The 25,323-nt window shown below is 42.7% G+C and overlaps 1 protein-coding gene across 1 annotated transcript; it reads right to left on the bottom strand.

Annotated features, from left to right (window-relative positions):
• Positions 1-4,527: 4,527 nt before the first annotated feature.
• Positions 4,528-23,935, bottom strand: LOC125363773 (urea transporter 1). Its single transcript, XM_048363019.1, has 9 exons — positions 23,908-23,935; positions 17,974-18,127; positions 16,418-16,607; positions 14,803-14,931; positions 12,409-12,601; positions 11,432-11,579; positions 11,116-11,250; positions 7,569-7,618; positions 4,528-5,789 (listed from the first exon to the last, which is right to left on the bottom strand). The coding sequence occupies exons 2-9, from the start codon at positions 18,104-18,106 to the stop codon at positions 5,616-5,618; spliced, it is 1,152 nt and encodes a 383-aa protein (XP_048218976.1). The 5' UTR covers positions 18,107-18,127; positions 23,908-23,935; the 3' UTR covers positions 4,528-5,615.
• Between the last annotated feature and the right edge of the window lie 1,388 nt (positions 23,936-25,323).

Below are 25,323 nucleotides of genomic sequence, written 5' to 3'. Positions count from 1 at the left end.
TTCATTGTTTTTGACTGATGAGAATTTATCAATCCAGGTGATTTTTGTGCTGGTCCTAGGGCTTGAACTTAGAGCTTGGGTGCTGTCCTTGAGTACAAAGCTAGTGCTCTACCACTTGAGCTCTACTTCTGGGTAGTTTTTTGGTAGTTTATTAAAGATAAGGCTCTCATGGACTTTCCTTCCCCTGGCTGGCTTCAAACTATGATCCTCAGATCTCAGCCTCCTGAGTAGCTTGGATTATAGGCTTGAGCTACTGGCACCCTGTGTATTCATTCTTTTTAAGGGTAGAATGAATTTTTTAGATGTTTGAATTCCATTAGCTCAGTACCTGCCCAGGTACCCTGAAGACTGTAAATCATAAACAGCCCAAGGCCTACAGCACTGTCTCAGAAAGGTAATGAGAGGGCTGGGGATATAGCCTAGTGGCAAGAGTGCCTGCCTCGGATACACGAGGCCCTAGGTTCGATTCCCCAGCACCACATATACAGAAAACGGCCAGAAGCGGCGCTGTGGCTAAAGTGGCAGAGTGCTAGCCTTGAGCGGGAAGAAGCCAGGGACAGTGCTCAGGCCCGGAGTCCAAGGCCCAGGACTGGCCAAAAAAAAAAAAAAAAGAAAGGTAATGAGAGGCCTAATAGAATATGGGCCATAAATGCAAGTCATACATACAATTTAAAGTTTTAGAAGGCCCACATTGAATAAAATTTTAAAATGAAATTAAAAAGTAAACTTATATTTAATGCAATGTATCCAAAGTATTGTCATTTCAACATTTCATCAATACAACAATTAGTGAGATATTTTACATTTTTTGGTCCTGGTTAAAAGCCAATGTATACTTTATGTGTAAACTAGTGCTCAGTTTGAACTACTTCATTTTGACATGACTCCCATGGCGAGGTCCTATTGGATTTGATAAGGTAGATTTAACCTCTCACTGGGGTATCCGGATGCAGAAAGGCCTCCTTATTGGCTTGGCCCATCCTGCAAACTGTCTAAGTGTATTTTTATTGCCCTGAGATGCATTTGCCTTTGGACCACTGACTCATGTCCTAGCTGCCATTGTTTCCTGTGGTCTAAGGGACTTAATTTTAGCCATGTTTCCTGGCACTGCCCCAGTTTTCCTCTGTGCTTCATTTCTTCCCTTCCCATTCCTTGCATGTCATTGCAATATAATTCAACACTTGAATGGGCTTGTATCCAACGGACCCAACCCAAACAGGAAACTGGATTTCTTATTGTTTATTTGGGACCATGAACCAGAAAATGTTGGACACTTGTTTTCAGTGCTTCATTGAGCTGGAACTGAATTGAAACGCAACCATTTCCAGTGGCCCTTTCTGATATGGAATGATTTAGAAGCTTCAACTCTTTGATCAAGATAATAAATGACAACACTAATTGCCCCTAAGCTTTCCTTGTGTGATCATTATCACATCTATTCTTTGTTTAGAATTTGTTGGTCACCGCCTGTACAACCTCATATGGAGCTGGCGCATACTTTTGGAATATTCCAGCAAGTTCTGCACAGATTATCTCTGTGTAAATAGTCGTAGCATAGATCTCTTATCTTGAAGCCTTTGGTGAGCCTCACAACAGCGAGGCAGACTTGTCTATATAGCACCACCTGGCCCTCTCCAGTGTGGGCACATAGCTACTATACAGTGGTACTATGTACTATTGCACTGGTACTATGTATTACAGTGGCAGATATGTTGGCTTCCTGTCCAGTAAGTTATTCCTGTTGATTTTGCTCCAGTATGGCAGAACTCAGCCATTGCATTGGAAAGGGATGATACCATGGTTTTCTAGATTGTTTGCAGCTAGGCTTAGCCATAAGACCTAGTCATGCCCCCCCCCCCCACCAAATGTAAGATGTGGGTGAGGGGAGCATCTAGGAAAGATTTCTTTCCCTATTAAGAAGGACAGGGAGAATTAGGAGGAGAGAAAGAGAGGAAGGGAGAAAGAGGGAGGAAGGAAGGGAGAGAGACAGACATGGAGAAAGGGGAAGGAAAATATGATTATAACTGTCTTGCAACTTAGATTGCCCTCTTCTGGGTGCAGTTTTGATGTCAGTGCTGATGGCAGACCTTTGGGGGCTATGAGACAAGTCCAAGGATGAAAGTGGAGCCTCCTGTGGATGCTAAGGGTGATGTAGTGGATGGAAGAGATTGGACCCTTGATGACACTGTTGAGCAGCATCACCAAACCTCTAATCTCCTACATTTTAGAATGCCATTCCTCTTGTTCAAACCACTTTCAACCAGGCATCCTGTTACACAGTCCAAAGGATTCTAACTGGCATGACTTCCTTGTTTTATTGATACATTGTCTTCTGTTTCTTAGAGAATAAGAAGCAACCTATAGCACATAAAAGTACATATGATGTCTCTGATTTCACAACCCATCTTATTTTTCTTCTTCTTTCAGCTGAAAGAACAGGCTGGTAAATTTATCTTGAAACAGTAGGTAGGAGAGAAATGTTGGAACAGAGGACACTTCTATGGGGGAAATCCTGTTGTGGGATTTTTGCTTCCTGTTTGGGCTTCTTTGGGACTCAAGACAGATTTGTCGAAGTACATTTCCATTCTCACCATGGTTTTGTTTTTCTTCTTCAAGTACGCTAATCATGGTGAAAGTAGGTAGAAGAGAAATGCTTGTGGTAGCAGAGACAGCAGGACTAGGGCTTTAACTTTAGGGCATAACATTCTGAGAAGTGGCTTGTGCCAGAAAACTAACCCCAGGGATTGCCATGGTAAAGGTACTCAGGATCCATGGGAAGGCTTAGAAATAGCTGCTGGGTATCCCACAGTTTTAGGAAGGTGTCCTGAATACCTGTCATTGCCCTCTGCAGCTCAGTCTCATCTTGGAGAACAATGGAAGTTGGGAGGAGACCCAAGGAGATGGACCTGCCAGTGTAAAATTGAATAAGGTTTGCTCAGCTACCCATCTAGGGTTATTACCATGCATAAGACAGCACTAAGATTCTAACACAAGTGATTCATATGTACACATGTGATTGTTTCTATCCATAATTACTATAAAAGACACATGACAGGAGGTTGAGCTATGAGTATAATTTATTCATGTACTTACACAGAATGTTATACAGAGAATAGCAAAAGTGTGTGTGTATATGTATACACACATATATACATATAAATGCCTACTCTAAGAATTCTTAATAAAACAGTAAAAAAAAATAGCTTGAGGAAACTAGTATCATTTAAATAAGATAATATACAACTTTAAAAGCATCTCTGTTTGCAGATTTGTGTGAGCGCAGGTGAGAAGATGCCACCATTGACAAATCAGGGCTCTGTTCCGAAAGCTAAAGTGGATGTGGCTTCATTATGGAGGCCTCGGTTCAGTCAACTGTGGTTGAGATGCTTCACTTATGGGGCGCGTTGGCTATACTTGCCTTTTTGACTCCCCGACACCCCACACCCTTTTTGGTGCTGGTATTGGGGCTTGAATGTAGGGTCTTACACTCTTGTTTGGCTTTTCTGTTCAAGGCTAGCACCCCACCAGTTGAGTCACACTTCCAATTCCAACTCTTTGCTGGCTGATGGGAAATAAGAGTCTCTCAGATTTGTCTGCCAGGCTGGCTTCAAACCACAATCCTTAGACCTTAGCTTCCCCAGTAGCTAAGATTACAGGTGTGAGCCACTGGCACCTACCTCTTTCCAAGTCATATTTATTCCACAAATTCCCTAGCAAGGAAGATTTCAGACTCTGATAATTCCAGTTTTCTACAGGAACACCACAAATGTATGACAATTGGAAATTCATGTTTTCAAAAGGCTTTGATCATGGGTTTGATTTGGAACAGCATTTGCTTGGTTTCCTGAGAAAAGGAAGAAGTGGACTTCTCCCTGAAGTATTTATTTATATATTAGTTCACTCTTTCATTTTTGTTTACCCATTCAGAAAATTATATATTGTACATAGAGCACTGACAACTGGAAGAGGAACAACCAATTTTTTTTTGAAGATCAGATATCACTATGTAGCCTAGACTGGCCTGGAACTCAGTGATCTTCCTGCCTCAGTTTCCTGAGTCCTGGGATTACAGGTGTATACCACCATACCCAGCAGAAAAATTTTTTAGGATTTTTAAATTTTACTTTTCTAGGCTGCAGGATAATGAAGTTAAACAGATTGAGGTGAATGACAGTGGCTATCCATCTTCCTCTTAGCATGTTTGGTTGTGCTAAGGAAAAAAAAAACTGGATAATTTCTTGCCAGTATTTTCTTGTGGTTATATTAATACCATTGGTCTGAGAAAGCATAATGAGTGTGAAGAAAATAGTGACTTTGTGTGTGTATGTGTGTGTGTGTGTGTTTGTGCCAGTCCTGGTCTTAAACTCAGGGACTGGGTGCTGACCCTGAGCTTTTTGGTCAAGGCTAGAGCTCTATTACTTGAGTCATAGCTCTACTTGCAGCTTTTTTGGTGGTTAATTGGAGAGAAGAGTCTCATGGACTTTCCTGCCTTGGCTGGATTTGAACTGCATTCCTCAGATTTCAGCCTCTTGAGTTGCTAGGATTACAGGCATGAGCCATCAATGCCCAGCTATGTTTTAAAAAAGAAATTCAACTTTTAAAAGTAATAACTATAAGCAACTTAATATTAGCAGTGTTTATAAGCCATCTTCAAAATAACAAAAAATATGTGACTTTAAAGGGCTCTAGAGGCTAAGGATGATTCTATTACAAAATCAACATAGGGATTTAAGTCAAAATAACTACATGGAATATTTTTATAAATATGTAAAGTCTCTTTTATGTCTAAGAACTGGTTAAGCCAGGAGCCTTTCTTATCTTATCTTACTGTAAACAACTCTTTTCTTATAAGAGAAAAAAGAATTCTATTCCCCCCAAAATTCCATCGCAATTTCCAAGAGAAGTAGCAATACAGAACAATATTGATAGTTAAAAAATTCCTTTTCTCCCTCTTGTAAGTTTGCCAGACAGAAAAAAAACCAACCATCTTCCTGAAAGAGAATCACATGCATGTGTGTATGCACACGCAAATGAGTGTGCATGGGCACAAACACCTACTAGCATGGGGCTAATCTGCTATAGAACTGGAAGACCAGCCCTGGAGGCAGCCTTACCCCTTACACCACCACAGCTGCAACGTGTAACCCACATGGACTTTTAAAAAGACAAGCAGCATATCTGAGAATTCTACATCGACTTTGCTTTTGTGACTGTGCATTCCATAAGGCTTAGTTGGTTTACAGAGCCTCAATTTTAATACTGTTAATATCTGCTGGCCAACTAAACATCAAGAATATCAATAAATATCAAAACTTTTTTCTGCTTTCATTTCCTTTTCTGGCAGAGCCCTTTGGCTTCATAAATACATTACAGTCTCAGTGCCACTCCCCACTGGGTCTTCAAATTCCATACTAGATCACATCATCTAGATGTGGCTCCCATACAAGGATATTCCTGAAGTCAAAAGGGAAAGCAAGAAGTGGGCAAAAGAAAAGTTACTGGTCGTTAGTATGAAAATTGTTCCTGGTGCAGAATAACAGTGGCTGGGCCCCCGAAAGTCAATTGGAGCTGTCGTTAGAAATGACCTGTGACCATGGCTGAGGATGTGATTGCTCTTACAGAGGGCTTTCAGCCATCCTTTTCTTGGCTTGAAGGTAGAAGATTCGATTCTCTTCAGGATAAGTGACTTTGCTGAGTGGCATCCTGTAGATGTTGGGGTTTTTCGTGGTCAGCAAGAGGAATAACAGTGTAGCCAAACAGAAGGACCAGGTACAAGCTGGCAACCCAGCCTGGGGAAGAAAAGACAAAACTGTTGAGAGCCCATCTAAATGCAAATCTACACTAAGTACCATGCTGAACTTTTATCCACGGAGATGAATCATTTGGGGGCTTTGCTCTACATGCTACTTATGCCCGTAGAGTCCTAGTCGAAGATCTCAAGAGTATTTTTGCACTTGAAATGTCTTCATCCATCTTTTGTGATACTCAGTTCTGTCTCTGTTTTGTGTGGCTCTTCCTTCTCCTACATTCAGACTTAGCACACTTGATGTGTAAGAAGGACATTCGGCATAGAGATGATATTTAGTAAATTGCTAATGGCCCCTGGGCCACTTAAGTCCACAGGGCCTTCTCTGATTAGTCAATCCCAGGGGTATCTGTATGACCTCTACTCAGTCTAGATCTGGGTCTCTACTTGTACTTCTTATTTTGTCTCCCAGACAGACTTCCAGTTTCTTGACTACATGTCCTTCTGTACTGTTCCTAACATCTGCGATACTCTATTGCCTGGCTCTGGTCCTGTGTATGAACCTGATAGGGGTATAATTAGGGTTAGGGGTACCCAAACATGATTACATGATTGTGATGCACAATTAAACACACACACACACACACACACACAAGCACACACTGAAACATCATACAAGATCCACTCTGTGAGAATAGCAAAGGACAGGACCTAAGGATCTATAGTTTCCAAAATCTTTTTTTTTAATGTGAATCATGGGTGGGGCTTGAACTCAGGGCCTGAGTGCTGTCTCTGCTTTTGTGCTCAAGGCTAGTGCTCAGATCTAGTGGTGGAACACTGTTCCTTGATTTTCCTACTGGAATGGATTTTACCCAACAGTTTTCTCTGTATTTGATTTTCTTTGTGTAATTGCACATGATGGAACTCTGTAAATATTACTTGCCACAACAGCAAAAGGATGCCAGCACATTTGGTCTTGAGTTGCTGCAAAATATTTGTTTTTGTAGCTATATATCATACAAGACATACTAAATGCTAGGCACTGGTGTTTCCAGTTTGTAATCCTGCCTAGATAAGAGGTTGAGTCTGAGGATCTGGTGCAAGCAAGAAAGTTGGTGAGACTCTTTTTTTTTTTTTTTAATGGTTGGCTATAGGGCTTGAATTCAGGGCTGGAGCCCTGTCTGCTGTTCCCAAGCTTTTTGGTTCAAGGCTACTGCTGTACCACTTTGAGCCACAGCACCACTTCTGCTTTTCTGGTGATTAATTGGAGATAAGAGTCTCACAGGACTTTCCTGCCTGGTCTGGCTTTGGACTTCCAGCCTCAGACCTCACTCTTATGAGTAGCTAGGATTACAAGGTTATAGCTGGCACTCAGTGATAAAAGCATTATTAAAATTACTAGTATTCTTTTGCCAGTCCTGGGGCTTGAATTCAGGGCTTGAGCACTGTCCTTGAGCTTCTTTTGCCCAAGGTTAGCACTCTACCACTAGAGCCACAGTGCCACTTCCGGCCTTTTCTCTTTATGTGGTACTGAGGAATTGAACCCAGGGCTTCATGCATGCTAGACAAGTATTTTACATTTCTAACCCCTAAATTTATTCTCCAAACCAGAATGATCGGATGCTTATAATTTTCCTGGTGATTGTAGTTCGCACCAGTTACTGTGATGTTAGGAGGTGAGAGGGACTACAGAGGCCAGCAGAAGGGTGATTTACAATCATAGGTCATGTCATTAGATGTTGCCAGGTAGGCCTTTGAGAGTATTTTCCGTGTCACTGACAGCTGATCAATCGTGCTGAATGATAGCTGGAAGCAAACTTACCACAGCCATTAGGTGCGTCATGCTGGATCCAAGGTAGGCAGTGAACAGGGCTAGAAAAAAAAAGAATCACATTTGGTAAATATATTTTTTCTTTTTTGAGATAGAGTTTTGCTCAAGTGTTTCCAGACATAGCATCTGTGAATTCATCCTTTCACGATGTTATTGAGAAACCACTCTGAACAGAAGGGTACTCAGGGCTAGGGCTGGAAAGAATTTCCCTCCTTGATGTCATCAATTCAAGTCATTTTTAAGATTGAATTCATTCATCCACCCACTGTACTCTGCCTTTTTCTCTTGAGTACCAGCTCTGCTACCTTACACTGCCCTAAGCTCACAAGATCTTGTGGCTGCTTTTCTCTTTTGAACACCCACGGCACTTCTAAGGCGCACTTTTGTGTTTTGTACTATCATGCTGTTTTGGAGTGATCTCCAAGTCTAAGTTGCTTTTCTCTCCACAGTAAGAGTGTCAAACTCTTACTGACCTTGATAGGTGGCTAGCTGAGTGTCGACTGGGAAAGCCTTATGTGAGGGAGGGCACTTCTGCACAAGACGTCAGTGTACAGGTGATTCCCTGAAAGCATTCTTGCTAGCTGATGAAGAGAAAATGTCCTTAGAAGGAGATTGGATCTCAGCTCTTCATAGGCAACATCCTTCCCAAATGGATTGCTAGGTATAAGTCCTACAGTAACAACAACACAGCCACTGATGAGACGCAGAATGTGTTTACAGCTCCCAGATATGCCTGGCTTTACAGCTTCTGTTCCTGAGGCTGGGGAGGCCGTGCTGTCACGTGCCATCAGTTTCCTAAGTCCTCTTTCTCATAAAGACAATAGAAATGAATGGAAGAACAACTCTCTAATCAATGTCCGTTAGCTATTTACCTTGGCAGACCAGGTTGTTTGACAGTGTTGGTATGGTGTGGACAAAAAGAAGCTTGCTGTGTCATTTTACATGTGGGACTTGTACAAAAAAATCCATGTGCAGACATATCAAAGTCTGAGAGGACCCAGCAGGGCTGAAAGGGCAGACACTGTTGGCAACACCGGGCATGGACAGCACCCCTCGGGGATGAACTTGACATCTCTAGGAAGTAAAAGTGGCATTCTCTTGGAGCTATCAGTTTGGCTTCTAGGAATATATGTTACAGAAACTTGTGCAAAGTAGTAAGATGGGTGACTTTCTGGCTATAGAAGGATCCCTAATGTAATGGCCCTAATGTAATCACATGGATTAGTGGGAAAAGGGGGGTAGAAAGGCTGTGTACCACTGGGCACCAGTGGCTTGTGCCTGTAATCCTAGATACTCAAGAGACTGAGATCGGAGGATCTTGGTGAAAAGCCAGTCTGAGCAGAAATATCAGAGAGACTTCTGTCTTTAACCAGAAAACAGCCAGAAGTGGAGGTATAGCTCAGGTGGAAGAACACCAGCCTCAAGCGGCAATAGCTGAGAGTGCTTTCGCCCTTCAAACCCCAGTGCTCACACACACACACACACACACACACACACACACACACACACACACACACGAGAGCATGCAAACAAAAATCAACTACAAAGGGAGTAGGATAGAGTATTTTCACTTTCTACTTAGTGTTTCTTTATAAGTGATGAAACTTTTGTACATTAAGATTTGCTACTTTTATAACAAGGAAAGAATGAAGAGATTCTCAGTTGGGAAAAAGCCAAACTGCAAACAACTTCATTCCTCTTCCAGGCCTGCTTAAACCACACCAACATCTCCTGTACCCCAAACAGATTCAGCGTGACCTTGCTGGCTGTGCCCAGGCTATCCTCCATACCAGCCCACACTACCCTTTCTACCAAACAGAACTCCTGTGTTTGAGGACTGAAAGCCACCATCTCCAGGAAACCCTTCCTGATCATTCTATCGCTACTGCAAGGTCTCTCTCAGGTTCCTTTCATTACAAAGCTAGCCTCTGCTTTCCATTCCAATGTATTTAGGAACTACGGGTCAAACACTTCTAAGCTGCTCCCTCTCTGTGAGTACTGTCTGGGTTATATCAGCTATGCCTGATACATTTGATATGTTTACTGCTACTGTCTACAGATGTAGACAGTACAAAGGTACACTCCAAACAAAAATTTGAAAGCAATCTTATTAATATAAACCTGGAAGTTTGGAGGATGAGGGAGTCTTAACTCAGCTGAGCTTAGGTGACCATAGAATCCACCCTGATGAGGGGGGAGAGAGAAAGAGAGAGGTGGAGGGTGGAGGGAGAGGGAGAGGGAGACAGAGGGAGATGGAGAGAGGAGAGAGGGGAGGAGAGCAAGAGGAAAATGTAAAGGCTATATAAATGATCACCTGAAGATCTGCAAAGAAGCAGGTGAAAAACTAAATAGCAGCATGGAGCAAGCTGAGTTCTGTTAGCCTTGCTGCAATGTAAGTAAAAATGGAACAAAGCCTTCTAAACCCTTGATCCTGTCTGTCTTTCAGCCAGTGCAAGAATTTCACTGTGTGTGTGCTTATGGCAGGTTCCATCCTTAGAACGACTAGTTGCCTGGGATTAAAGATTAGGGTGACTTGAGAGGTATTTCCATCAGATTAGCTTTAATTATCCACATTCCACTGTCCTTTCACCTTTTTGTCTCTAAGGAAGTGTCATTCCCTCTCCCTTACCTTAACTGTCTTTACTTGTTCTACACGCCCTAGGCTGTGGGTGGGTAAATTGTCATCCCTTTCTAATCAGTTTGAGTCAGTAGGTTTACAGATTCAAATCTCCTGAGGTCTGTTTTAACCTAAGGGGTTTCCAGAGGGCCTGAAGGCTACCACATAGATGCAGTTTAGGGGAGTAAGATAATTCTGGAGGCTATAGGTAAATGTGGCTTCTGGGGCTGGATTTACTCCTATAAAACCCAGTCAAAATTCTCTTCATCCCTTCCTTTAACCTCTCTACATTCAAGACACCCCTGTCCCCCCACAACAGTATAATGAAAAAGATGGACTGGCGGTCTCTAGATTTTTTTTCCTAGTCCTGTAGGCAGCACCTAGCTAAAATTCTGGAGGTAAGAAAGAACCAATAAATCAGCTCTCAACATGTGGTCTCTAGGTCAGCCGCACTAGTGCCTCTGAACAATTTGTTAGAGATGTGAATTCTCTCCTGCCTCTAATACTAGATCAAACCTAGCATAAGAGTCAGTACTCTGCATTTTAACAAGCACTCTAGGTGATTCTGCTGTACGCTCTAGTTTGAGACAGCAGGATGGAGCATGAAATCCCATGGCTTCCTCAGAAACATGGTTCTCTATTTAGCTTGAGTTATTTCCTCTTAGTGTGTATGGATTTGATAATAAGCATGAACACAGGACAAGTCAAATGTGTCACCCTCCCCCATACACAGACTATAGAATGGCTAATAAGACTCAATGTCACCTCCCCCAGTTCACAATAATCAAGAAGGAAAGCAAAGATGGCTTTCATATTCCTGGAGAAGGGGAGCCTCACTTGCCTTGGGCAGGCACTTACTTAGCTAGTCAGTGGACCCAAACTAGAACAATCTTCCCCAAACTCCATTTGTGGGATACTCACCACAGGCCAGAGCCAGGAGGTGGGCTTGCCAGGTCAGCGCTACGAACATCCCTCCAATTGCAATGCAAGCCAGAGAGCTGTTAAAACCCCAGAGTCCCAAGTAGATGTTCTTAAATGGAGATGCAAGGCTGAGTCCTGTTTTGACAAGACAGAAGTGATCAGCGACAAGTGGCAGTGCATCTGGGGGAGGAGGTGGGGGAGCTCTCATTGGTCCCTAGTGGCAGAGGCCTCAAGAAATGTCTGGAATGCAGAAGGTACCCGAGACCATGTACGGATGGAAGAGATCATCAGTATTTGGTAATGAGTCTGTGCTTACCTGCCACTACCCCCAGCAATGATCCAATGGCAGCATGCAGGCACATGAGTGGGGATGACAGCAGGATGGCACATAAGAAAATGGCCCCTGTCCATGGGTTATCACAGCCATATATCTGACCAACCCCCACAGGAAGTGACTTCAAAAGCTGCAAAAGCAAGTACAAACATGAGACCACTGCCAGGCATGCACTCCCCTCTACCATCTCAGCACTAGGCACAAAATCTCACAAAACTAAGCCGAAACAACAACAACATAAAATAAATCTCCAGCAGATTTATGCTGCAAACACAAGGAAGAAGATCTGAAATGTGATGGGGTGCTAACCAGGTTTTTGAAAGTTTGCACTGTCTCCATGCCCACCTATAAAAAGATACTTGGGTACACATTCTATCATAAAATGGTTCTCAAACTTCTGGCTTAGATCATAATTGGTATGCTTAATTTAGGTTCCCAGGCCCAATTTCCAGGGATTATAAATTATATAGGGTGGATCCAGTTTAGGCATTAAAAAAAATTCCCAGGTAGCTCTGATATTTAGCAAAGTTTGAGAACCTTGATCTATTACACATGCTCCAGTTGCTCTAGTTGCCTGAACCCAAGACAGCATAGATCAGAGATGTTCTGTGACAAATTCAGAGTAAGCACTCAGCTATTTTGATTGGCAGAAGCAGATCATTCCAAGACTTAACTCAGGGTAGGAGGCCCCAAGTTCGAAATACAGTATCTGATTTCTGATAGAGTTGGCACTGCTAGCACTTAGAAAAGAAAGGAAGGCATTTGACTTTGACCAAATAGTCATTTAGAAACTAAAACAAAAACACTCCAAGCTCTGGAGCAGAACTGGAATGACAGCATAAAGACAGATAGGCCACCAGAAAGCTGAGTATCTAGAAGACTCTCAAACCTATGGGCAATGAACCAGACATGCATGACTGCCAGGGGCAGAGTGGATATGAGAAGACAGTGTCTCTTACCTCCAGGGCACTGAGCTCAGACCAGGTGATATTGGGGACCGAGTTTACAGGTGTGAATGATAGGCTTGGGAAGAATGGACTGTACTGTCCTGTGGCAGAAAGGTACATCGATAGTACCATGTTGAAAGGAAGCGTGAAGACAGGGAGATCCCACTTGCTGAACACAGAGCACAATGCACTTGAGAAAATTGGGCTAAAAAGGAACAGAAAAGAAAAATCTGCATGTGTAGACAAGAAGGCAGGTTGACCAAGTGAATCTCTACATCATGGAGGGGCTTTGTTTCATCTGCCAATTAGGCTCCTGATGTGTGGAGTGGACAAACCTCCCACACAATGAAAGTCTAGAGTCAGTTTTATCATAGAGATAGTAATTCTAAAATACAGTTTAAAAACAATCTCTTAACATACTTGGATTTTGCAAAAAAAATTCTGGTGCTGTACAGAGTAACTTATATAGAGAGACTGAAAAACAAAAAACAAACCAACAAAACCCAACCCCAAACAAAATGGGTACAGGTGGCTCATGCCTGTAATCCTAGCTACTCAGGAGACTGAGATCTGAGGATCATGGTTCAAAACCAGCCTTGACAGGAAAGTCTGAGAAACTCTTATCTCCAATCCACGAGAAAACCAGAAGTAGCACTGTGGCTCAAAATATTAGAGTGCTAATCTACGCCACAAGTATGTGGTACTGGGGAATCGAACCCAGGGCTTCATGTATGGGAGGCAAGCACTCTACCACTATGCCATATTCCCAACCCTGTAGATTATATTTTATCAAGTACTTTGATTTTTTTCAATCTTTTGGTTGTTGTTGTAGTTGGTCATGGGGCTTGAACTTGGGGGTCAGGGCACTGTCCCTGAGCGCTTTTGCTCATACTTGTAGTGTAGCCAGGGTCTGGGTAGGGCCTCCTACAGACCTTGTCTATAGTGGGCTACATTTTTTACTCATGTGCCTAGTGGAATTACATATTCTAAATATGGTAGAGATAAAAATGTTTGCTTCTAGAAAGAAAAAAACACATTTAAGATGATGTCAACATAGAAAATGGTTTGAAGGGGCTGGGAATATGGCCTAGTGGTAGAGTGCTTGCCTTCGTATACATGAAGCCCTGGGTTCGATTCCTCAGCACCACATATATAGAAAACGGCCAGAAGTGGCGCTGTGGCTCAAGTGGTAGAGTGCTAGCCTTGAGCAAAAAGAAGCCAGGGACAGTGCTCAGGCCCTGAGTTCAAGGTCCAGGACTGGCAAAAAAAAAAAAAAAAAGAAAATGGTTTGAAGGAATCAGTTGTTTTTAAAAGGATTGAATTGAGTTAAAAAATTAGGGCAGGGGGCTGGGGATATAGCCTAGTGGCAAGAGTGCCTGCCTCGGATACACGAGGCCCTAGGTTCGATTCCCCAGCACCACATATACAGAAAACGGCCAGAAGCGGTGCTGTGGCTCAAGTGGCAGAGTGCTAGCCTTGAGCGGGAAGAAGCCAGGGACAGTGCTCAGGCCCTGAGTCCAAGGCCCAGGACTGGCCAAAAAAAAAAAAAAAAAAAAAAAAATTAGGGCTGGTGTGGCTTACAAGACTTTGCATTCCATCAGAAAATGGTTTGAAGGAATCAGTTGTTTTTAAAAGGATTGAATTGAGTTAAAAAATTAGGGCTGGTGTGGCTTACAAGACTTTGCATTCCATCAGAAAATTGTTTGAATGGGGCTAGGAAGGTAGGAAAGGAGGGTGCAAATACTCCTGTGGTTCTTAAGCGTACTTCCTGAACCAGCCCTATCAACGTCATCTGGGCACTTGTGAGAATACCAATTCTCAGGCTCCATCCAGTGGACTTAATCAGAACCTCTGCAGAAGCAGACACCTGTCTTAATAATCCTCATAGTGTTCAAATTTGAAAACCACTGATACAGAAAGTGCTAGTGTTGGCTCTGCTTTAGGATGACCTGGGGAAATTCAATAGTTTTGACATCCAGGCATCAAATGAGAGCAATTCCATCAGTCTGGATGGTGTTGTGGGTGTACCCTGTAGCTGCACATGTGTCAGCATGTAGTTGAGGCTCTGAGATCTTCTTGGTGAGGGAATGATGTTGGTAAACGTGTAGGGGAATCTAACACAAGGCCAAATAACTAAAACTGGCTATAAGGAAATAGACACCTTTTTAAGGGGTTGTTTCTTTTCTAGTAGGTATAACCAAAATCAATGTTTTTCAATTTGTTTTTAAATCGTGGCAAAGCACACGTAGCCTACAATTTCCCACTTAACTGTTTTAAGCTGTCATTCATTGACACAGTACATTCTCATTGTTGTACAGTTTCCATCCATTCACACAATAACCAACTCCTCATTTCTTCCTCCCTCCATGATTTTTTAAGGCATTTTGAAAACTAGGTACAACTTACCAAGTCATAGACATGATCGACACGGGGAATAGCAGCCACCAGAAATAGTCACCCTTGGCTGAGAAGACAGCCATGAGAATTCCCACCAATGTGGCATTGTAGCCTTGCAGCCCAGCTGCTATGGCTGACCTGCAGGGAAGAGGCACAGCGCATACGTTGTTCAGGTGGACTTGGGTTAAACCGGCACATAAATAATACCTGTAAGGCCTCGATCACACTCACATTTAGAAAACACAATTATGTTTAGATATGTATTTCTTATCAAGTGCATAATATGGATATCAATAGCAAAATAAAGTACAATATGCATAGATAAAAGCACAGATGGGTACATAAAATATTGCCCTCAATGCCCTCTCCAGGTGTATAGTCAAGGGCAGCTCTACAGTAACTGCGAAGGGAACAGGGAAGGCATGCCTGTATACATTCTTGCAGAAAGGTCTTATGACTTACTTTAAAACATGCAGGGCTTTTAAGAATACAAGTCTTAACCTATGAAAGTCTCCTAAATCTGATTCCTTTGGTGAGAGATTCCTAATAATGGGAACTTCCTTTTCATAGTATATTTAAAAACATTAGCTTTTCAACTTAGTATAGAGCTTTGTGGTCCTTTGTACTTTGTTCTCTACACATTTCCAAGTTGGGGGCTAGGGATATGGCCTAGAGGCAAGAGTGCTTGCCTTGTATACATGAAGCCCTGGGTTCAATTCCCCAGCACCACATGAACAGAAAAAAACAAACAAACAAACAAACAAAAAAATGGCCAGAAGTGTTACTGTGGCTCAAATGGCAGAGTGCTAGCCTTGAGGAAAAAAAAAAAGAAGAAGCCAAGGACAGTGCTCAGACCCTGAGTTCAAGCTACAGGACTGGCAAAAAAAAAAAAAAAAAAAAAAAAAAAAAGACTCCAAGTTGTTGCAAAGTAAAAGGACTACTTTAAAAAAAACATGGCAAAGTATCACCATTCAATTATATGCAATGATTTCACATTTTCAGACACTACTTTTCTGATGCAGAGACCAATCTTTCAATCTTAATAAAACTTGTTGATGTTAAAAGTTTAAAAATGGGTCTGGGAATATTGCTTAGTAGTAGAGTGCTTGCCTAGCATGCACGAAGCCCTGGGTTTGATTTCTCAGCACCACATACATAGAAAAAGTCAGAAGTGGTACTGTGGCTCAGGTGGTAGAGTGCTAGCCTTGAGCAAAAAGAAGCCAGGGACAGTGCTCAGGCCCTGAGTCCCAAGCCCCAGGACTGGCAAAACAAAACAAAACAAAACAAAAAGTTAAAAAAAAAAAACCAACTTTGTATAAACTCATGTTTCCCCCCCTCAATGTTCCATTAATAATTTTTATCCATCCTTGAAGATCTCCCAGAGATAACTTAGAGCTGAGTTTCTGGTTACCACATATATCTCTAAGAATCTGGTCACTTATTCAGATACTAAGGATAAGACACTATAAATGGTTTCCTGACCTCTGACTAAAGGCAAATAGAGTTCTGTGGAATAAAGGTTGTTTCTTCCAGGGCGGGGTGTGGCTGTATCACTATTGTACACGATGGCTGTCTGGCTAGTGTCTGCAAGAGGGAGCACACTGGCATGGAAACATGTGCCTACCTGTCTTGGCTGAGCAGGAGGGCAGTCAGAGTAGAGACCACGGTCGCCACACAGCCATTGAGAGCCCACCATGGGTTCTGTATCAGGAGTCCCACCACAATCAGGATCCCACTGAGGGGGTTGCTGACAAACACCACTTGGGAGATGCCTCGAAGAACCCAGTCTATGAACTGGAGCACCACGGGTTTGCCTGGAAGAGAGAAATGAGCTGAGTGGAGGACATGACAAGGTGAATGGTGGTCTTGCCCCATGCCAGGGCCCACCCTGCACAAAATCATCAGGATCCTTTGGAGGGAAAATGGCTTTTGATACTCCTTGAAGCTTCTTCCCTCTGAGCCCTTTGTGTCCAAAGGCTCCCAGATCCCTGAAGTCATCTAGCTTCTTGATGCTCAGAAAATATCTAGTGCACTTATTTACTTATTTATCTAGTGCGGAGAAGCACAGATTGTTAAGCCAAAGGAATGAATATCATAATTTTCACTTTTCTTCCTTTCCCTTTTTCCTTTTGTCTTTTCTTTGCATTCCTTCTTTCCTCCTCCTTTTCCTTCTTCTTCTTCCTTCCCCTCCTCCCTTCCTCCCTCCTTTTCCCTCCCCTACTCTCCTTCTTGCAGTACTGGGGACTAAATTCAGCACTTTTTTTGTTGGTCGTGAGGCTTGAATTCTGTCTGTGCTTCAGTACTGTCCCTGAGCTCTTCAGCTCAAAGCTAGCGCTCTACCACTTGAGCCTCAGCACCACTTCTGGTTTTCTGGTGGTTAATTGGAGATAAGAGTCTCACAAACTTTCCTGCCAGGACTGGCTTTGAACTGTGATCCTCCGATCTCAGCCTCCTGAGTAGCTAGAGTTACAGGTGTGAGCCACCAGCACCCAGCTGAACTCAGCACTTTGGACAAAGCAAAGGTATAATTTGAACTATCCCCAATCCTTTTATTTGAGTTTTGTTCCAAGATAGCCTTGTTAATTTTGTCTGAGCTGAATTTGAATGCTAGGTCGGACCTCGTACTTCTGCTTTCCAACTCACTAGGTTATTTTTTAATTTTTATTATTATGTATTTATTAATTTTATTTATTTATTTTTCGGTTGTGGGGCTTGAATTCAGGGTCTGGGCACTTGTCCCTGAGCTTTTTTGCTCAAAGGCTATCATCATTCTACCACTTTGAGCCACAGCCCTCCTCTTTGCTTTTTGGTAGTTAATTGGAGACGTTCCTACCCTGGCTGACTTCTATTCATGATCCTCAGATCTCAGCCTCCTGAATACCTAGGATTATAAGCATGAGCCACCAGTGCCTGGCAAATTTTTTTTTTTTTTTAAGCAATGAAATGACACCTAGGGACAGTCGGTGTTTTCTTATACTATGAATAGGGCGCTGGCCCTGACCATCATCCCCATTGGAGGGGGAAAAAAAAACTTGAAAGAGTTTGCAAGCTAGAAGATTAAAAAGTAGAAACATGGAGAATAATGACTGGGGAAGACAACTCAAGGTATAAGTAGGAGCACCACACATCATTTCTCAAAGCCACTACTCCCGTCTCTCCAAGAAATGGACACATAAATACCTTTCAGCCAGCTGGCAAATTCTCTCATGTCGCCGGTGACATAACCGAGTGCTCTGGGGACGCACCTTCTCCCCCGGCCTGATGAAACCTGGCTTGTACTCTGGTCTAGTTTAACCATGGTCGAGTCCTCCATGGCTGCCTCTTCCTCTGGCTCCTTGAAGGAAAGACAGAGTTCACCCATATTCTTGATATAGAACTCTCCACATTAGAGCTTGGGTATAGTAGCCACAGAAAATGAGTGTAAAGGCATGCACCTGGACCATGAAGTCTTGTAGGAACAAGAGGACACGGTTTCCTTCCTGAAATACCATGGGATTTCTACAATCCCTAATTCCACACTACCTTTGTCCTCAGTATCTTAAATATGACCACGAGAAGGTTCTGATTGGTAATATCATAAGCTTCACTTTCTAGTTCAACAAGCAGTGCCTGAGGCCCTACTTCCTGCACTCAAGGAGCTTAGTCTAGTTGAGAAGAAAGAAAAACAATTTAATACAGAAAGAGCTTAAACTAAATGCTTGAGATAGGGTGAGATAGAGCCTACTTATATAGCTCAGCTTTCAACTCACAATTCTTCTGATTGTGTCTCCCATGTGCAGGTATTAAATGTGTGGACCAACACACCTGACCTAATGAATCTTTGCTGTATGAATTTCTTATATTGAAAGAGAGTGATAGAGGAGGGAGATGTCAATTGGATACATTGTAAGCATAGGTGAAAATTTTATAATCTTCTCCCCTTTGTACAAGTAATGTATGCTAATAAAAAAGAGAATTTCTTACATTAAAAACTGTGGGAAGCTGGCAATCCAAACTAAATTTACATGGTGCTCATCTAGCGCTCTCATTAAACATATGAAACTGAATAAGAATTTATGAAAAATTCCCTGTTATTTAATAACCTAAGTGGTGGCTTTTGTTCTTAGATATTTCACCCCCCCCCCTCAAACTTTTGTTTTTGTTGATCATAGGGCTTGACTTCAGGGCCTAGGTACTGTCTCTGAGCTCCTTTTGTGCAAGGCTTGCACTCTACCACTTTGAGCCACAGCTCTACTTCTGGCTTTCTGGTGTTTAACTGGAGATAAGAGTCTCACAGACTTTCCTGCCTGGGCTGGCTTGGAACCACAATCCTCAGATCTCAGCCTCCTGAGTAGCTAGGATTACAGGCATAAGCCCCCAGTGCTTGGATAAGATATTTTCTTCTTTAATTTTCATAACTGAAAATATTACATACTAAGCCCCTAACTAAAAATATTACACACTAAGCTGCTTCCTCAGCAACACTGACTACTTTTCAAAGCTACACAGAATTGCGAGAGACATCAGGCTTTAGCCCAGGCCATGTCCAAAAGCCTAAAGATACAACTCGGCAGAGTTTCTATTGCTAAATGATCAAGTCCTAAAATTGGCAACCAAAGAAAACCACAAAAATGACATTTTCCACCAAGTTCCAGAATAATCAAATTTATGCTTTTCAAATCTCCAGCATATAATTATTTGAGAGAATTTCAAATACTGTATCACCTCAGATATTTTGGAGTTGCCGATGTAAAAACCTGATAATACAACTGGCCAGACATGATCGAGAACCGGAATAACCTGAGTCACGGCTGAACCACCCAAAGTTAATTAAACACTAAATTATTTTTGGCCAAATCCACGACTACATGACAATTTGTGCCTCCAATAGTCACGTGTTAGGATGGTTTGGGGTGGAGGAGACTTTAATACCCTAGAGAGAGGGGCTTCCTGCCTTGAGCACACAGAGGCTGAGTCCCAGAGACCTTAGAAACCATTTATTCTAAATGAATCCTTCTGCAGCACCTGGGAAATCTGCTACCTGCTCCATGAAAACTGAAGGAAGGAAAAAAAATCAGTCACTGAAAGCTGTAGCTCAGGCTGAAATTTTATCCTGCTAGAAGATTTGCATTTCTTATTGGCACTTTAAGGATCTATACACACTAGGGTGGATAAAGTGCTTACTAGACAGACTAATTCTGAATCTCACATAAACGGTCTCACATAAAAGGTTGCAGTTTCCCTGAAAGAACAATAAAGAAAAAGGAACTTTAGTAGAAGCAGGAGGAATAGAAAATCCCAGCCTGTGTTTTCCTAACTTTTCAAAACTTGTCAAAATGCCCGATAGAAGTGCTCTAAACCTATGGCAAGGCCATGTGATGTGTGTGTGTGTGTGTGTGTGTGTGTGTGTGTGTGTGTGGTACCTGTATGGGGCTTTAACACAAGACTAGTTTACTGTCTTTCAGTTTTTTCCTCTCAAGGCTGGTGCTCTACCACTTGACCCACAGCTTTACTTCTGGCCTTTTGCTGGTTACTTAGAGATAAGAGTCTCACAAATATTCCTGCCTGGTCTGGTTTCGAACCAGGATCCTCAGAACTCAGCCTTCTCAGTAGCTAGGACTGCAGTGTGCTCTACCAGGGCCTGGCTGCGATGTGACTTTTTGAGTCAGGCCACAGCCCTGTGCTCAGCAGAGCTTGGAGAGCCCCATATCCCATCCCAGCAGAGCTCAGAGCAGGTTCCCAGGTGCCCTGAAGCAGAAGCTTCCAGAAGGAAGCCTTCTTGTCCTTCCCACCTCTGGGCCAGGGCCAGGCTGAGTCTTGAAGTTTCCTTGCACTGCTTTTCCAGCTTTATTTCCAAAAAGGGTCCATCTCAAGAGGACCATGCTGGGTGCCTCCAATTATTCATCTTCCCCTTTTCTCCATACATGACAAAGGGCAAAAGGATGTGAGCCATCAGGACCAGTTGTAGCTCTGGTGAGCACAGGAAGGGCCCTGAGCAGTTAGGGGCAGCAAGTTCAATGTGCCCCAGCAGAGGAAAGATGTGCCCTGCACAGGATCTCTACTATAGAAGGCAGACTTCCCATCAGCAAAGGGTTTTCGGGGCAAGGAGCAGAGCTAAGAGTTGACTACACAAATGGAATAGGCATTTTGTTTTGCTTTATAAATTGGCAGCAAGCCAATGGCTCACTCCTGTAATCATAGCTACTCAGGACTCTGAAATCTAAAGATCGAGGTTCAAAGTTCAATGCCAGCCTGTGCTAGAAAGATGGTGAGAGTCTAACTTCCAAATAACCATCAAAAAGCCAGAAATGGAACTGTGGTTCAAGTGGTAGTACAATATCCTTGATTGGAAAAGCTAAAGGACAGGGCTGGGAATGTGGCCTAGTGGTAAAGTGCTCACCTCATTACATGAAGCCCTGGGTTTGATTTCTCAGCACCACATATATAGAAAAAGCCAGAAGTGGCGCTGTGGCTCAAGTGGTAGAGTGCTAGCTTTGAGCAAAAAGAAGCCAGGGGCAGTGCTCAGGGCCTGAGTTCAAGCCCCAGGACTGGCAACAAACAAACAAACAAACCCCAAAACAAAAATCTAAAAGAGACCCAACGTATGAAACTGTAACCTCTCTGTACATCAGTTTGATAATAAAAATTTGAAGAAAAAAAAAAAAAGAGAGTGCCTAGGTCCCGACTTCAAGTCCCAATACCAGCACAAGAAAAATGAAATTTTTTTCTCTTGCATCTGAATAAACTTCTTTGATGTTGGAATATTGCTGTGCTAATAGTAAAGAATTCTTAGTCGAATTCAACAAGGATGGTGGATTTAAATAATTTTCTTCCCTTCTCCCTCTCTCTTCCCCTCCTTTTCCTTCTCCACTCCTCCCCTCCCCTCTTCCCTTTTCTTCTTCCATTATATCCAACTATATCATTCTTCTTTTAGAAATTGCATGTGTGACATTTATTCCTTTCCTTTCCATTTATTTTATTTTCTTCTGTCCACTTGTTCTGAAACCAGAAAATTTTATCAAGGTGATTTTTTTTTTGCCAGTCATGGGGCTTGAACTCAGGGACTGAGCACTGTCCCTGGCTTCTTTTTTCTCAAGGCTAGAACTCTACCACTTGAGCCATAGTGCCATTTCTGGCTTTTTCTGTATATGTGGTGCTGAGGAATCGAATCCAGGCCTTCACGTATGCAAGGCAAGCACTTTGCCACTAGGCCATATTCCCAGCCCCTCAAGGTGATTCTTAAAAATCTATGAAAAATATTTCTGTCTTTGACAGATATTGTCTGTGTATGTGTGTGTGTGCATGTGCACATGAGTGCACATGTTTGTTAAACTCTCTGGCTACTTATGAATTGAAATTACATTTCTGAGGGTTGCATTATGAGCTTCTTTCCTGATAAGAAGAAACACCAAAGGGAGGGAAGATAAGAAAGAGTAACCAAGGGAGTAAATTTGGTCAAAGTACATTATATGCATAAATGGAAATACCCTTATGCTAATAAAAATTGGAATAAAGTACATTAAGAAAGCTGATGGATATACTGTAGGTTAAGTAAAACAACAACAGAAACCAAGAATGAGAGAGAAAGGGACAGAAAAGACCAGCAGGTTCTGTCAGGTTGTCTACTCCATCCACCTTGTTCTATGCCTGCCTCCTCTCACTCCCAAATCACACACAACACCACATCCTTGCTGGGCTCTGGTGGCTCACACCTGTAATACTAGCTACGCAGGAGGAGGCTGATCTGAGGATAGTGGTTCAAAGCTAGCCCATGTAGGAAAGTCTGTGAGACTCTTATCTCCAATAAACAACTCAAAAGAACCAGGAAGGGAGTGGCACTGTGGGTCTAGCGTGCTAGTTTTGAGCAAAAAGAAGCCAGGGACAGTGCTCAGGCCCTGAGTTCAAGCCCCAGGACTGGAAAAGAAAAACAAATAAATAAATAAAATTTAGGGACTGAGAATGTGGCTTAATGGTAGAGTACTTGCCTACCACGCATGAGGACCTGGGTTCAATTGCTCAGTACCACATAAACAGAAAAAGCTGGCCGGAAGTGGCACTGTGGCTCAAGTGGTAGAGCGCTAGTGTTGAGCAAAAAGAAGCTTAGGGACAGTGCTCAGGTTCACAGTTCAAGCCCCAGGACTGGCAAAACAAAACAAAATAAAACAACAACAACAAAACCCCCTACATTGTTGAGCTCAACAGCAACACTTGTTAGAGCCAAGAGATGGAAAAGCCTGTGAACTACATGGGGATATGGAGACTACATGGTTCAAACCTTCATTTTGTAGCAAAGAAAAACAGGTTCCCAGGGTGCTGTCTAAGTTCACCCAGCCAGCTGCAGACAGAGTGAGCCACAGAGAATGGGTAAGGCATGCTGAGTTTCTGTGTTTCCCGCTGGAGCCAGACCCCACCAGAGCTGTCCAGGGTTCTATTGTAGCAAACCAAGGGGGCTGCTTGTGATGGGCAGGGTCACCGCCAGGATCTAGTGATGCCCACAACACTGCAGGCTGTGTTTCTGGCCAGTGTTTCTGGAATGGGAGATGGAAGTATAACACAGAAAGAGCTCAACCAGCCCTTCCTTCACTTTATATCCTTGCAATAAATAGTTACTTTCTACTAAATCTCTCCCCACAGCTCAAAGCAATGCTTTCTCTCCTGCATCACAGACAAGGTGACAAGGCTGAAGTTAACAGTCCAAGAATATTCTGGAAGCTGCAACTGGTGAGCTTTCTGGCAGGAGTTAGAAAGTGCTCTTTTTTTTTTTTAACCCAGATCATTAGAAAGGAGGCAATGCTTGACATTCTAATCATGGTAACATCAAGATTTCAATTCAATTGGTCATCCCTTGTTTTATTTCATAATGTGAAAGTCATTCTCTTATCGGTATCTATTAGGAATCCATACAGTTGGAGAGGCCTAAAAGTATTACTTCAAAAATAATACTTCAGTGGAGAGAGAGAGAGAGAGAGAGAGAGAGAGAGAGAGAGAGAGAGAGAGAGAGAGAAAATACAGTCATTATAGTCAGTGTAACAAAATACTGCACAAATGTTTGGATACGGATTCAGAAGAAATGAAGTATTCATGCTCTATCATAGTAAAACCGCCTGGCACTATTGACATTTATTTAGTACTTACTATAATCTTTATTTTAGGTGGTTTCTGATTAAGTTCTCATTAAGCTGTAATCAGACACAAAGAAAATGCTGTCAGTTATCCAGGCCTCCTGATTAAAACAGAGCCCTCCTCAGAAGACACCTCTCCTGGGGGTCTTGGTGCATTCATGCCACAAAGTGTGGCTACAGAAAGCTGCCAAAATGGTGACTTTGCTGTGATGGAGAGATTCTTTCCATGGGCACACGCATGCATCTTGTGTGTGCTTCAGCATGCCAGCACATGCAGGACCCATAAGTCCATAATTGGACACCCTGCCTCATTTCTATTGAATCACATATCCTTCCCCTCAATGCTAACTAAGTACGTGAAGAGCACAGATCAAAAGTTCCAATGCTAGGGATTATTTAGTCATTTAGGGTCATTTAGTGCCTTGAGCGGTCACCTTGCAGAAAATGGTCAGCATTAGCTCAGGAATATTTCCCTCATGCTTCAGAAATCATAAGAAAAGACACGACTTTTAGCTTTTCAGGAAGAAGCCTGTGGCTTTGATGAATTATTTTCTAGTCTACCAGAACTCTGACTTTACTGCTTCTATCCAGGTGACAATCCAAGACATATTCCTCTAAAGAGGGGGTAGGGGATGCTAGGTTCTGTGGCTTAGGCCTGTAATCCTAGCTACTTAGGAGGCTGAAACCTAAGGATTGTGGTTCGAAGCCAACTTGGGCAAGAAACTCCATGAGCTTCTTCTTTCCAGTTAACCAGGAAAACACCATAAGTGGAGCTGTGGCTCAAGTGGTAGAATGCTAGTTTTAAGCAAGAACAAACAAACAAACAACAATCAAAAACCAAACAAAACGAAGGGACAATACTCTTAGTTCAATGCATGAGTTCAAATCCTGCTACTAGCACACAAAAAAGTATGTGTGGAGGGAATAGGCTCACATTAGAGAGAGTAGAGAGCAAGAGAGAGCAGAAGGGAAAGTGGGCATGATCAAAGCACCATATATACACGCATGTAAATGTCACAGTGAAACTCAGTACTTTGGATAACTAATATGCACTATTATTAATAAATAAGCACACATTCTAGAATCAGACACATCTGAATGCAAACTCTTCTTCTGTCACTTAAAAAAAAAGATTAAAAAACCCAACAATGAACAGTTAGCAATTAATAGAAATGACAGGACACTTACCCGCCCGCTGGCTTTCTGTGGCAATGGCTGATAAAGACCTGCCAGGCTCTATTAGAAGCAGGCAGGCAGGCACCTCACCCTTTTATGCCCAGAGCCCCACTCTGCATGTCTGAGCACTGGCTTTCTCCTCCCACTCCAGCCACCAATGCGAAAGCAATGCTGGGGAGCTGGTCCCTGCTTCCGGCACCTCATGTCCCTCTCTTTCTCTGGATTGGACATGTTGCCAATTGCTGTGCCTTGT

The sequence above is a fragment of the Perognathus longimembris genome, chromosome 15 (genome assembly GCF_023159225.1).
Source record: "Perognathus longimembris pacificus isolate PPM17 chromosome 15, ASM2315922v1, whole genome shotgun sequence".
NCBI classification, from domain to species: Eukaryota; Metazoa; Chordata; class Mammalia; order Rodentia; family Heteromyidae; genus Perognathus; species Perognathus longimembris.
Note: the sequence above shows the minus strand (reverse complement) of the source record. Positions and strands in the feature narration are given on the sequence as shown.